At 43.1% G+C, this 15,318-nt stretch overlaps 1 protein-coding gene across 1 annotated transcript; it reads left to right on the top strand.

Moving 5' to 3' along the window:
* Positions 1 to 11,131: 11,131 nt before the first annotated feature.
* LOC147867115 (non-specific lipid transfer protein GPI-anchored 12-like) lies at positions 11,132 to 13,431 on the top strand. The gene is made up of 2 exons (XM_087314877.1): positions 11,132 to 11,711; positions 13,255 to 13,431. The coding sequence occupies exons 1-2, from the start codon at positions 11,381 to 11,383 to the stop codon at positions 13,380 to 13,382; spliced, it is 459 nt and encodes a 152-aa protein (XP_087171003.1). The 5' UTR covers positions 11,132 to 11,380; the 3' UTR covers positions 13,383 to 13,431.
* The last annotated feature ends 1,887 nt before the right edge of the window (positions 13,432 to 15,318 follow it).

Below are 15,318 nucleotides of genomic sequence, written 5' to 3'. Positions count from 1 at the left end.
TACTTACCGCAACCGGAAGAGGCTGAAGCAGAACCAGATAAAGACGCAATCCGGGAGTTACGGCAAGCGCAGGAAGCGTTGGAACGGGAAATGGCCGTTTCACAGTGCGTGAAAGCGTCGCAACTGGAAGAGGTGAACCTAGGCACCACGGACGAAGCAAAACCGGTGCACATCGCCAAGGAGATGAAGTCCGAAGACAAAACGGCGATGATCACACTTCTCACGGAATTCCGCGATGTGTTCGCTTGGTCATACGAAGATATGCGAGGACTCGACCCTCAGTTATACCAACATCAGGTGCACTTGAGCAAGGACGCAAAACCAGTGGCACAAAGACGGTACCGGATGAATCCCAATTACGCCGCCAAAGTCAAGGAGGAAATCGACAAACTGCTAAGAGTTGGCTTTATCCATCCGGTAAAGAAAGCGACATGGCTGAGCCCGATCGTAGTCGTACCGAAGAAGAACGGAAAAATTCGAGTTTGCGTGGACTACCGGAAACTCAATGCGGCTACGGTAACGGATGTGTTTCCACTTCCGTTCACAGATGGAGTGTCGGATGCCGTCGCCGGCCATGAGGTCTATAGCTTCCTAGACGGATTCAGCGGGTATAATCAGATCCAGATGCACCCCGACGACCAAGAGAAAACGGCTTTCGTCACCGAATGGGGGGTGTTTGTGGCCGTGGTGATGATGTTCGGACTCAAAACGGCACTGGCAACATTTCAACGAATCATCATGGAAATCTTTGGTGAATATATACCGGCTTTTATGTAGGTTTTCCTTGACGATTTCGCCATCTATAGCCGGGAGGAGGACCATTTTCAGCACCTCCGTCTTTGTCTAGAAAAGTGTAGAGCGTACCGGCTAAGCTTGAATCCGGCAAAGTGTGTATTTGGCGTGTCCAGTGGAACTTTATTAGGACATATTGTGAGCGAGGAAGGTATTGCAGTCGACCCGGACAAAGTGAAAGCCATATTAGAAGCACCGGCGCCGGCAACGGCAAAGGCATTAAGCTGGTTCTTAGGCCAGATCCGGTGGCACAGCCGGATGCTCTGATACTTAGCTGACCTGGCTACACCGTTGCATGCCGCCGTACATCGGACACCATTCCAGTGGACCGACACCGAGGATAGAGCGTATAGGGCCCTCAAGGTACTATTGTCGCAGGCACCGGTAGTACAACCTCCGGATTGGAGTAAAGAATTTCACGTGTTCATAGACGCCTCCGACATCGCAATCGGAAGCGTACTTATGCAGCTTACGGAGCCAAAATGGTACCGGCCAGTATACTATGCCAGCCGAAAGCTATCCCAAGCAGAACGAAACTACTCTACCACGGAATCGGAAGCCCTAGGGATTATCTACAGTGTGACAAAGTTTCGGCATTATTTATTGGGAAGGAAGTTTTCCTTCCATGTAGATCATTCGGCACTCCTTTACCTGGTGTCCAAAGCGTCACTCACCGGCAAATTGGCCCGGTGGACCTTACTGTTACAGGAGTTCGAGTTTGAAATATTCCACCGACCCGGTATACAGCATGCCGTGGCAGATTACTTAAGCCAATTAGAGTCCGGAGAGACGGGAGACGGAGTACCAGATGAGTTTCCGGATGCAAAGCTGTTTCGAGTCACTACGGAGACGGCAGTAGATGAGACGGTGGCACAGGAAGACAAATGGCTCACAAATATGCACCAGTTTCTGAGCACAGGACTGCCTCAGGAAGAGATGAATCGGGACGAACGGAAACACCTGGTGGTGCAAAGCTGACATTTCTGCTTACTGCAAGACACACTGTACCACAAGGGCGCGGACGGCATATGGAGACGGGCGGTGTGCAGCGATGAAAAGGAACTGATACTGAGGGAAGCCCACTGCGGAGTTGCCGGAGGTCACTATGCCAAAGATGCGACGGCCAGAAAAATATGGCAAAGTGGCCTATGGTGGCCAACGACATTAAGAGATGCGGTACGGTACGCAAAAGAATGTGACCTATGCCAGAGAATGGGCCAACCAACGGAGCAGGCTCATATGCCACACCAGCCAGTACTACCACTCGAGCCATTCTAGAAGTGGGGGCTGGACTTTGTAGGACCGTTCAAGCCACCGACAATGAGAACAGGTAATCGATACGTTATCGTTGCTACGGATTACTGCACGAAATGGGTGGAGGCCAAAGCTTTACGGGATTACACCATTGCGTCAACGGCGAAGTTTCTATATGAGTACATCTGGTGCCGTTACGGATGCCCAATTGAATTAATAAGTGACCAAGGGGGGCACTTTCTCGGCCAAGTAGTGGAAAGCCTGACGACATTCTATGTCGTTGTCCACAAACGAAGCACACCTTACTATCCACAGGCGAACGGTTTAGCGGAATCAACAAACAAGACGCTCCAGAATATCCTCCGGAAGATCGTCAACGAAAACCGGACGGATTGGGACACAAAGCTACATAGCGAGCTTTGGGCATACCGGACGGCATACAAAACGAGCATCCGAACAACACCGTTCCGGTTAGCGTTCGGACTCGAGGCGGTAATGCTGGTAGAATTCCAAGTACCCAGCTTACGGATCCAGCTACGGGAACGGCTAAACGAGAAGGAGTCGAAGGCAATACGGTTGACAGCGCTGTGTGAGCTCGAGGAACAACGACTGGCCAGCATCCTACATTTAGAATTGGAGCAACGGCGATGGAAAGCATTTGTCGACCGGCACAGGAAAGGTAACGAAAAAATGTTCGCAATCGGCAAACCGGTGTTAGTATTCCAAACCCGGATGGGCAAGATGCCGGGTAAACTACGGTTTAGATGGACCGGACCGTATTGGCTAACACGGGAGTATAATGGGTCCTACCAGTTAGGGACACTTGCCGGCAAAGTACTAGGCAAATGGGTCAACGGATTCCGGTTGAAGGCATATAGAGGACCGATGCCTAAGAACCCATTTGAGCAAAGGACCGACACCAGTGAGAGAAACGGCAACCACCAAGACGGCAGAGAACGCGAGCCGGTAACTGGGGAGAATGAGGCCGGTAAGGGTCCGAGAGGACCAACAGACAAGTGACGTCACACTAATAATAATAATAACTATAAAAAAAAAAAGAAAAAAAAACAATCATGCAAAAGCGAGGAATGAATGGATGAAAGAGCGAGGAGCGAAAAGGTACGTAGTGGGCATTTAAAGCGCCACCACAGGACATAATGCTATTTTAGTACACGACATGCACACACTCGAAAAAGGCGCCAGAATGCACAGACAAAAACCACTGTGCGTAGAGACCCTCTACTTTCGCGAACCCAGGAGCAGAGAAGCACCAAGACGCTGCAAGATCATCAGACGAGAACCTGCGCACAGAGAACCCCCGCCTTCTGAACTCTCTCTTTCTCAACCTCACTCTCATCACCATCCAACCTCACCACCGCCATCCGACCTCGACACAGACATGGACCCGCAAACGTTGTCGCAAGCCGCCAAGACATGGCTAAAGCAACACGGGCTCGAGGGCTTCTTGATGATGATGGAAGTACCGCCACACAAAGAAGCCGACAAAGTGATCAAGGAAATCGATACAGAGGTCATAACGGCAGAGGCGATTCGAGCGTTAACAGGCCTTCCGGAGGGAGGCATACTCACGATCGACAATCCAACCCCGGAGCAACTCATCAGGTATTTTGGTGAGTACTCTCTAGCCAGCAAGGGCTACCGGACACAGGGCGGCGGAGATATGCTGTTCCGCGAAATTGCTCGTGTGCTCCATGAATATGGCCACGTGTACCCTAGACCCCCTGTCATGCCGCAGAACCGGGCAGGGATGATCATCGCCACCTATGAAGGGATCAAGGTGGATTGGCCGGTATTGATCGCAGATGGGTTGTGTGCAGCGATCGAGATCGTCAGAGGCAAAGACAGCAAAGAAGGCTGAGACGGACAGAGGATATGGCATGTCGTAACGCAGTGGCTCACCTTGCTTGTGCCACCCGTCCAGCCCGTTCAGCCCAAGAAGCGAGGAAGAGTGGCGGACGGCACCCCAAAGACGGCTTCCAAACGACAACAGTTGTTGGCCTCTAAGGCCACTAAGGGAAAGGCGGCGGATGCAGAACAGGCGGCAGCAGGAAGCGGCAGCCGAAAGCGCCCAACGGAGGAGCAGGAGGAACCACCGGCACGGCCCCGTAAAGGTCACACTCCGCCGACCGGTGAATAGAGAAGCGGACCCCTTGGCGGCAAAACTCAATGCCGGAGCTCAGGAGGAGGAAATAGAGGAGGAGCCCACGGAGCACCTCCAGCGACGGTCGTCAGCAAGGACTGTTGAGACAGCCGGGAAACGTTTGGACCCTCAGACGGAGGGAACACCGGCTCCCCGTAGTGAGACTCCCACGCCAAGGAAGGAACCGAAACCGGTGCATATGGCACCGGAAACAGAAGCCCCGGCACCACCGGCAACACCGGCAAGTCCCATCCCGCCAGAGCCGGAAAGGTCAATGCAGCCTCCCTCGGTCAGCCAAGAAGAAGCGCAAGGGGAACCAGGACAGCAGGGTGGTCTACGGGCAGAAACGGAACTGCAACTCGGCGCAACCAGGCGGGACCACCCCTCTACAAGTGAGCCCATCTGTCAAACCTCCGTGCAAGCACAACAAGGCACCGGTAGCCTGTGGCTCCGGTGGATAAGCGAACAGATTGCTGGAGCAGTGGGGTATATTGAGGCGGAAGAAAGAGCGCAAAGCGAACGGTTGCTCGTCACAACCGAACAACTAGAGACGGCCCAGTCCAGAATCCGGTGCCTTGAAAAAGACTTGGATCAGGTCACGACAGAGATGGCCAAAATGGCCTTAACGGCAACACAGATCCAATCACCGGTGACTCCGGTAAGTGTACAGAATAAAGAAACGGAACGACCTGTACATATCAATAAGACCCCGGCAACGGAAACCGTTCCGGCGAGAGATGTGGCGCAAGCCCAGGAGCTTGCGGAATTGAGAGATGAATTTGTCGCACAAGAAGCGCTAAGGAGCCATGAACGAGAATTGAAGACGGCGACCGAAGCCGAATTAAAGAAGACTGCTGAGAACCTCCGTCGGGCAGAGGAGAGCCTCCGGAAAGGCCATCAAGCGTACGACCGGCTAAAGGAGGAGAAAGACAAAGTGCTGCAGGAAAAGGACAAGCTGCGGAAAACGGCGAAAACAGAGATTGAACGGCTAAAGGAAGAGCTCCGCCAGCAGAAGGACCGCGAGGACCGGGCCCGACATCATATCAACGCACGGCTCAAGCAAAAGATGGATGATTTTGAGCAACTGCACCGGGACTACAAACGGCTGGAAACGGAGCATAAAGAACGGATGGCCGAGCTCCAGCAGGCAGTTGATCGGGCCGCGACGACGATCGCCGACGAACGGGCGGAAAATACAAGACGCTTGGACGAGGCGGAGAAGGTCCGGATGGAGCTCCAGAGGCAGCAATAGGAAGACAAAGAAAGAGCGTCAACAGTATTGCAGAAATTACAAAGCACATATCAAAGGCAATTGACGCATTACAAGGCGCAGGCAGAGGACAACGTCAAAATCATCAAACAACTGAAGGAGGAACGGCAAGCGGCGGAAACCAAATCGCAATTGGGAACGAGCCGGATTCAGTCCATCCTCCGGGAATGGCTAAATCAGACAAAACACTTGATTGATGAAAGCTCCGTAAAATGGTGGACAAAGTGGGCACAAAACGCGGCGGAACTCCAGTTGCTACGGGCAGATGTGGCAAACCGGTGGAAGGAAGGAGATGATTGTTATACGTTGACTTCCGAGGACTTCACCGCCATACGGGACGAGCTGGCCGACGACTTCCAAGTTCTGGCAGATGAACAGCTGGCGCAGGTCAGGCAGCTCGTAGCTCAGCTAGACAATGATAGGATGGACGCTCAATTCTAGTTTGAAAGCTACGAGCGGTCCCGGGTTTGGGAAGAAAAAGCACGGGAAGCGGCAACGGTGAACCTTAGTGATGAGGAACCATCGCCGGCCGAGGGCCAGCCGGGAACCAGTCAACCGGAGACCACTACGACGCAGGGAGCAACGACGGAAACGCCGGTGTCCGAGCCACAAACGGAGGAGCAGCCGCAGCAACCACCAACGGACCCGCCCTAGCAGACATCAACAGAGCAACAACAACAACAACAACAACAACCACTTCCAGATGAACCATTGGAGCCTCTCGAACAAAGCATTCTGGACATTTTGGACGAAGAATAGCAAGGGTCGGTTGTGGAGTCGACGTACAAGGTACTGTCCCACGGGCGTGCCATGTGTTACCGGCCGGCAAAGGAGTCCAGAGTGGGAAACGGAGAGTTATTTAAGTAGTAGGAATGTGGTTGTAATTAAGCTATGAGTGTGGACGGACGCACCGGAAACGGTATGCCGTTCCGGATCCGGACCGATCCCGAACAGGTGCGGATGGCACCGTTTTGTAATACAGACCGGAAACCTATTTAAAGGCCCGGATACAATGTAATCATTGGCGGTTAATTAATGGAAGCTTAAGCATTGTTATCTCTCTGTGTTAATTGCCGTTCTATCTTAATTGTTATATCTTACGCGTGTGTTATGAAAGACGATCATAATAAGTAACTTAATCAAGTAGGATTAAGCGTTGAAGTCTAATCTGGTTGCCGTAACACCCTTTGGTGAAGTGTCTCCCGTAGACACCCTGTGTTAGGCCATTGTCCGGCCCGAAGAGTTAACATCGGGACCAACTACATCTGTGGCTACTTGGGAGCGGTTTCAACTGGTCTTGTTGGAGGACAAAAACCAATTCTTATCCTCATTGCATGGGGTTTTTTTGATGTTCAATAAGATTCAGTTGGCTTTTTAGAATTGTCAGAGGCAAATTAATTTGGCTAATACTTATACGTGGTATGGTCTTTTCTCTCATGTGGGTGTTTTAATAGGTGCCAAGGCATATGTTAACCAGGGCCAAGTAAGATTTTATGAGGTTGGCGATGTTGTTCTTTTATATTTAGTGGATGTTATGCAATTAGCCTCCGAAAAAACCATTAGGGTTATTGCTCGATTAGACAATAAGATTTTCTTAGATCCAAGCCTTTTTTGACGGACCATGCAATACAATTATGGTTATTCCAAAGTAAGCCAGTGGCACATCTTAATTGGGACCCGACTAATTATGCATGGCGGTTGGCTAGATGGTTCGCAACAAATGAACAAGAGAGTAGGATTCTTCCCTTTTTCCAGTATTCAGTGGCATATGGTCGACGTTTTTTGATGCAATGTCATTGCGTAAATCCTGTTGCACAAAAGTATTGGGAATCAGGTGCTATATCGCTTCAATATTTGACGACTTATTGGAAAAGTTTATGGGCTCAACCATGTACGTGGAGAGCAATTTCTTTTAAGTGGCTAGTACTTCATTATGCTTGTAAGTTTTCATTTAAAATGACAAGTTGATGATTGTCACTATGTGTGTTGCCAAGTACAAGAGAAGACTTTGAAACATTTGTTTTGGACTTGTTGTGTAGCTCGAAAGTATTGGAGAAGAATATTGAGGATTTTTTCTCATAACAGTTTTTACATGGGGGGCTATTTTCTAGGGGGGTCTTTGGATGTGCAGGTATCTTTGTACAAGGCGGAGCAATGCACAGAAGCATTGCATGTGTTGGAGAATCGAATTGAAACAGCTCTCCTTCACATTCTTGGTGGTAAATATTTTAGAAATTATTTTGTTTGGAATATTGTTTCAATTAATGCTTTATGGGTGTGGTGGAAGTGTCATTGCAACAAGAAATATGAAGGCATCGAGTACAATGTGGTGGATATGATTAAGATGTTCTGGGACAACTTGGTACACGCAGTTAAGGGAGAGTATGATAGTATTAAAGGAACGACGGAAAAGATGCATAAGAAAAGGTGAAAATTTTGTAAAATATGGTGGATGGGTGATGCTGGTGTTGAGTGTTCTGACATATTTTAATGAGGAGAGTAGTGTCATTTTGTTTTTCATTGTGTTTGTGTATGTACAGGATTTTAGTGGTAAATGGTCGACAATGAGATGGTTGATGTGGACTTAATGAAGCAGATTTTATGCAGATTTTATGTTTTGGATAAGGATGAGTGATGATGGTGTGGGGGCTGAAGCATATTCTCATGAGGAGACTAGACTCATTTTTTTGTTGTATGTATAGGATCTTGGCGGTAATCGGCGAGATGGTTGATGTGGACTTAATGAAGCAATATTTATGTCTTGGATAAGGATGAGTGATGATGGTGTGTTGGTGAAAGCATATTCTCATGAGGAGATGAGGAAACTACACTCATTTTATGTTGTATGTGCAAGATTTTAATGGTAATTGGCAATATGGTTAATGTGGACTTAACGAAGCAGATTTTATGTTTTTGATAAGGATCAGTGATGATGGTGTGGGGCTAAAGCATATGCTTATGAAGAAACTAGTCTTGTGTTGCTATTGTATGTACAAGATTTTGGCGATAATCAGCGAGATGGTTGATGTGGACTTAATGAAGCAAAATTTATGTTTTGGATAAGGATGAATGATGATGGTGCGGGGGCCGAAGCATAGTCTCAAGAGGAGAGGAGGAAACTTGACTTATTTTGTTGTTGTATGTGCAGGAATTTGGTGGTAACCGCCAAGATGGTTGATGTGGAAAGAGGAAGCATTCTTTTTGTGTTTACAAACATGTATGTGAAATGTGGTTGTCTTGAAGAAGTACAAAATGTATTTGATCACCTTCAAAACCGAGATGTAGAGGCATGGAATATAATGTTCTGTACCTTGAAAGCTTGTGGTAGCATTCGATTTTTTGGATAAAGGTACTAGATTGATTGGAATTGCATTGGTGGATATAGCATGTTGAAAAAGCATTGTAATGGTTCCAATTTATGACCTACGAGGGCTTATCTCTGGATGTTGCAACTTTTGTTTCTGTCTATGGAATTGCTTGGAATGTGTTGATGGCAAATTATGTTGAACATGAGCATGTTGAAGAAGCATTGAAATGGTTCATATCTATGAGTTGTGAGGGCTTGTCTCCGAATGCAACTACTTTTGTTGTTGTCTATGGAATAGCTTGGAATGTGTCTATGGAATAGCTTACAAATTAGTTGATGTTTTCCTCTACTTTGGAGTACATTGACTTGTTTCCTTAGCCATTGTCTTACACAAGAGGGGTTGGGAAAAAATATATCGTATGTTGTAGCTATTATGACCTTTTTTTTAAACTAATGAAAGGATATTTTGTTTTGGAAAAGAAAAACTTTGGGGTTTTCTAGCAGATATTATCTCAAGCATATCTCTATCTTTATGTGTGTGTGTTTGTTCCTAAATTTCTACAAAATCCTTAATTGTTCCCAAAAGGGCAAGGGGGTAGGGTATTTTGGCTGCCATACATCATCAACTATATCCATTAGAAGACCACTAAAAGATCATATGCACAATTAGGATCATAATGATGCATTTCACATATCTAGACACCCATAAGCACATTCTCACACATGTCTCCATACTCTCGTATCATAAACAAAAACATTCACATTAGCACATTTGAAAATCCAAACTTTCATACAACCATAATCAAACTTTCGCATTCACATCCATAGAAACACAATTATGATTCCACATTCATCAATACATGCTCACAGAAAGTTACACACGTGAACACCTATAAACATGCACATATTTACTCATACAAATTTACAACCAAAGACATTAATTCTCACACATTGATATGCAAACACACAACCACAAAAACAACCATATGCATATACACAATTTTGCACCTTCTTGGGTACACACATTTTTAGATACACTTGATTAAAATTATTTAAGCACTCACTCATAAAAACAAGAGTTTATAAACATATGCATATAAAGATATACCGAGAGGGGAAATTGTCAAGTATACACGGATATGTGATTGTGCATATACTTCGGTCATGGAAACACTACGAAGTCAACAACAACAAATCCTAACTTACCTAGTTTAGGACCCTTATGGTTCTACTCACATCTTTAACACCCTTCTCGCAAATTAGCACAAAGAAGAAGAAAGTTTAGTTTATTTCAAGGTCAAATATTGGTTGAACTATAAATAAAGTGTCTAAATGATCGGATAATAGATTGGACAAGTACAATAACATGTCTTTCTTTAATGACGGTGGGTGAGGCTCATTTATTGAATTTGCGTAGGGCAAACTTGAGAGTTCATAGTTGGGATGAATGTGTCCTCTTAGTAGAGTTACACAACTGGCACACACAATACTTTCCTTTACCTTTTTTGAGTTGAAATTATGATTCATCTTCATTGCATTCTAGATACATTGAACAAGAAATGACACATTTTCTCCAAGTCTCTTTTTCTTCTTGAACTCTCTCTTCTCTCTCTAGATAAATCATTAAATAAAGTAACGGATAAATTGTCGTCCATGTGCCCAAGATGCACTACGTAAAGAAAGACTTATCTCTTTTTTTTTGCTTGATGTGAATTGGTGCTTTGAAAACAAGACACATGTGATTAGACAAGTATCCATTAAATGTGAACTTGGCTTTATCGATTGAAGAGAAGACGTTAATGATTGATCCAAGTATACGGTGTTCTAAGTGAAACTGTTCTTTGGAATTCTAAAAGAAACTTTTCTTTTTCTTTTCTTGGGACATGTTAAGTTCTTCGGTAGAGGACAGAGAGAGAGAGAGAGAGAGAGAAAGAGCATGTGTTGGAAATACTCTTGTATAGAGGGATGTTTTGACAAACATATTTTTCATTAATATTGTAAAAAACTTACCAATTCTTTAATGTTGGAATGACTCATTGTAATAAAAATTGTTCAAAGGAAATTGTTTTTGTTAAATAAAGAAATTGAATATATGATTCTTCACACTTCATCCTTACTATAGTTTTTCTTTGAGAGAGGATCCTTAGAAAAAAGAACACAAAAAACCTGTATTGGACAAGGTTGAGCCATCCTGTTATGCAATTATACCCAAGAAGTTTCCACCAAACTTTTGATGATCCCGTCAATGTCTTTTATCTACTTGTGGAGTGTGTGTCTTATTTTGTTCCCATGTCGGGCCGAGCATTCGTTAGTAGTATGTAGACTTAAGCATGTTGGGTGTCTACCCTTGTGCATGAGAGAGAGAGAGAGAGAGAGCAATCAAAATATATATAGGGTTTGAATGTTTTTTCATAGGGAGAGGGTTTGTAAAGAAGATTGAACTAGTCTTTAAAAAATGTGTGGTGAGGAACAGAAAAGTGAAAAGGGGGAGCGGAGTGAAGAAGAGTGCTTTTTGTGAACTTGAGTAGAAAGGGAAGGGAGGGAGACACACACACACACACACACACACACACACACACACACAAAGAAAGAAGCAATGGGGTTAGCAATTGTATTAGTGCAATTGATGATTATATCTATTGTTGTGTTAGTGATGAGCGTGGAGGCACAAGGAACCTCATCTTCTTGCATTGGAGAAAGCTCAAGCTTGTACACATGTTTCCCATATGTGAAAATAGGTAATGATTCGGTGGTAGGGCCCGAGTGTTGCAAGCCACTCGCAGCATATGTGAATGCCTATCCCGAATGCCTTTCTACACTTCGCAATTTATCCCTCGAGATTCCAAATGTCAACCTAAGTCGAGCCAATGAGCTCAACATCCTTTGTTCCATCACTGCCCCCTCTCCCTCAAATAACGTCCCAACTGGTATGCTCCCCCAATCACTCTTTCTTTCTAATGTCATCTTAAATCTAAATAAAACACATGATATACCCATCCCTCTTTTCTTGCTTATCACAATGATATGTTTGCTTATAGAAGATCATAATAGATCGCAAATAATGCTAATTATAAACTATAGCCATTAGCCATTATTTGGTCTACCAACAATCACTAGAACATTGTGATTAACAATATTATATATAATAACTAGCATTGCAAGGAGTACCAATTGTATATAATCAACATTATGGTTAGACATGGGTGGCAAGGCCAATGTTGCTATTACTAGTACTAATCACAATGATAATTAACATATCCATGGCATATAATTAATTTAATTAGCACCAATCTCTATCGTTTTCATAGATGAATATAATAAAAAGTAGACATGTACAACTTCTATCGTTTTCACGTTGGTATCATATGATATATTTTGTGCGTTTAAATAAAGTATTTTTAATGCATTCCACATATAACCTAATATAAAATGTTCAAATAGTTTAAGTTATGATTAAGTGTAGGAGCAATGTTAATGATTTACATGCATGCTAACATAGGTCGTTTTTAGCTAATTAATCCTAATATTTCATTTTAATACATCACAATTAGTACCCACAATGACATCTCTATGACTCATCATCCCCATAGTTTTCTTTTTTTTTTTCCAAAAAATCATCATCCCCATAGTTTTCACACCATTCTATTGCTCCCTTTGATTAATATTTACACTTGTTCTTAAGATGGATTTGTTATAGAGCAATCTTATATGACTTATAGCATTAATGGTTTTAAAGATCTTCAATTGAAATAGTACCAACTTTAGCTCAATATTTAAACAATTAGATTGCGCTTCCTTATATATTTCACTAAGTCATGAAATACAAAACCATTTGTTTATCGAGATTTTGCAATTTGTACAACGAGTTCATTACATGTGCACATGCTTGTATTTTCTACACCACTTTGTCCACCAAAGCTAGCTATAATGAAAAAGTATATAGGGTAAAGTAACACATTGTATTATATTCAAGATTTTCAATGTTTACCTTACATATTATCTTGTACATAAAATCATATTGAAGTTGTTTCCATCTTATTATCAAGCTATTAGTTAACATCAAATTATTGTGTCTTTGATGGGATATTGACTTTCTTCAACGTGTCAATATGGAAATCAACCTCATTAGCCATGTTTTGGCATTCAGTATGGCTTTTTAAATGTTCATCAAATTATTAGAGAACACAATACGTAATGGAATTGATTATTTCTCAACCAAATTGGTGATTACACAATTTCCCATGTGATGTACCAATGCACTTTCATAAACAAATTTTACGAAATGGAAAATAAAGCTAATTCTTTAGGTGAATAATATTACATTCATTGACTTTAATGAATTGTTATTGTTGATGATTTGTTCGATTGCATTTTCTGCAAATGTTTTAATCTTAGCCATAGGATTTATGGATTTATGCACTAGATCTTCAAATAACATGCTTAATTCCTTTGTTTGGCATCCTGACACAGGATCTCCATCTCTATCTGCACCAGTTAACAAGGCCACGGTTATGGCTCATAGGTTTTCGGTGGTCACTATCATGTATGGCATGATGTTTGTATCATTGTTGACAAGAGCCATTCCTTTTCTCCATTGAGTAAAAACTTATTCCTTCTCAAAATTTCATTTACAAGACTTCATTCCAACTCTTTTCATTTGCCAAGGTTGGGCAACTAATTAGCGAAATGCGGGATTTTAATTTTTTTTGTTAAGATAATGAATCATAAGCAGAATTCTAGCTATACCTTAAAATGAAGAGACACAGATTCAAAGTAGAAAAGAAACACACATCTAATCTTTAATTATGCATTTATTTTCTTCTCTTAATATTTCAAATAATATAATTCTGTGTGAAATGTGTTTTGTATAAAGATACAAAAATGATGTACAAGCATGTAGGAATTGGCAACGGTTCGGTTTAGGCTTAACCAGTTTGGCCTTGTCCAAGCCAAACCAATTAAGCGTAAACTGTTTCAGGGTTCTCAAACCAAACCAAACCGAAGCATAATGTTTCATCCATGGTGTGCTGATTCATAGAAATATATTCCAGTTCGTGATCGAAACATGCACACCCATAACTCACCAATTGTGCAATTTTTTACAGAGATACTCCATTCTTTTTTCAAATTAAAATGAGCATTTAGCTCACAGAAACAAATTAGCAATAGAAGGAGACATACTATTATTAAGGCTGGATAAGGAACACAGATGGATCAATCCACTGCTCACCTTGGACATGCATTGCAAGAATAAATTCATATGCATTCGTCGCACTGATTCGTCATTCACCTCGACAACAATGGATGCTCAACTCTCTAATGTGGTATGAGGTATTGATTGGGCAGATCTAATAAATTCCCCATAAGGTATTGATAGGTATGCTGCTCATTATGAGTTCTAAGTTAGAGATTGGAAGCTATGATGGCCTACAAACAAAAGGCCAAAAAGCCTGTCTTTTGATTATGTTCTCTGTAGAGTTTTGAGACAGAGGAAGACCACATATGTTTCTGCCTTCATGTCTCCTACTTCCTTTATCCTTTTCAGAGAAGGTTTTGAACCATTCATTATAAATCATTATGGACTTCATGGGCCAAAGATGCTTGGAATTCTTCTTGCTAGAACTGAAAACAGCATTGCCAGAGGCTCTCTTGAGAGATATGAAATGCATCCATCAATTCTTTGTCCACCATTTCTGCTAGGAGAGAATCATTTGTGTGCCTGCTCTCGCTCAGAGAATTCAGATGACGACCAGATATAATTATGACAATAATTTGTGTGCCAAATATATCGTATCACTCCAACGATAGAGCACCACCATCACAAATTTGGATATGTAGAATGCTTTCAAAAAGCCATGTCAGTGATTACCTGAAGGCGTGTAGGAAACGGTTCGGTTTGAACCGAACCGAACAAAACCGTGGAATGCGACTTAATGGTTTTTAACTATTTGGTTCAGTTCGGGTTTAGGTTTTTTAAATTGGTTTGGTTTGGGTTTAGGTTTTTTAAATTTGACCTAAGTTGAAAAAACCGAAACCGAACCATGAAACCGCGGTTTTAACGGTTTGAAAAAGGTTTAACGATTCGGTTTAACGGTTTCATGGTTCGGTTCGGTTCAAGTTTTAAAATATTTAAACGGCTTGGTTTGGTTTGGTTCAAATTTTAAAATATTTAAACATTTCGGTTTGGTTCGGTTCAAGTTTAAAAATATTTAAACGGTTCGGTTCCAAACCAATAGGGTTTTGACCCTCTCAAACCAAACTGAACCATTGTCGATTGTTACTTCTAAGTTCGTAACCGTCTAATTTCTAACCCTTTAAGTTTTTATTCTCTAAGACTCTAACCTAATTATTAAATCGCACAAACAACTTAACCGGTTTGGCAAGGCTCAAGCCAAGCCGACCTGAGCTCAAACCGTTTAGGCAGGTTCGAGCCTAAGCCGAACCTAGCCGTTAAGCCATTTAAAACCAGTTTAGCAAAATGGTTTAGGCTTGGGCCGAGCCGTTACCGATCCTATTCTATGGCCATCATTAGTG

Source organism: Azolla caroliniana, unplaced genomic scaffold (genome assembly GCF_043228905.1).
Source record: "Azolla caroliniana isolate FFs.n. ecotype wild unplaced genomic scaffold, voAzoCaro1.0.p SCAF_2, whole genome shotgun sequence".
In the NCBI taxonomy this organism is placed as follows: Eukaryota; Viridiplantae; Streptophyta; class Polypodiopsida; order Salviniales; family Salviniaceae; genus Azolla; species Azolla caroliniana.
This window is presented reverse-complemented; position numbering and strand designations above follow the sequence as displayed.

Excerpts from the sequence above, each read along its gene's own strand:
- LOC147867115 (XM_087314877.1), top strand. The coding sequence starts at position 11,381 with ATGGGGTTAGCAATTGTATTAGTGCAATTGATGATTATATCTATTGTT. Across the intron at positions 11,712-13,254 it reads CTCAAATAACGTCCCAACTG|GATCTCCATCTCTATCTGCA; the intron begins GTATGCTCCCCC and ends ATCCTGACACAG.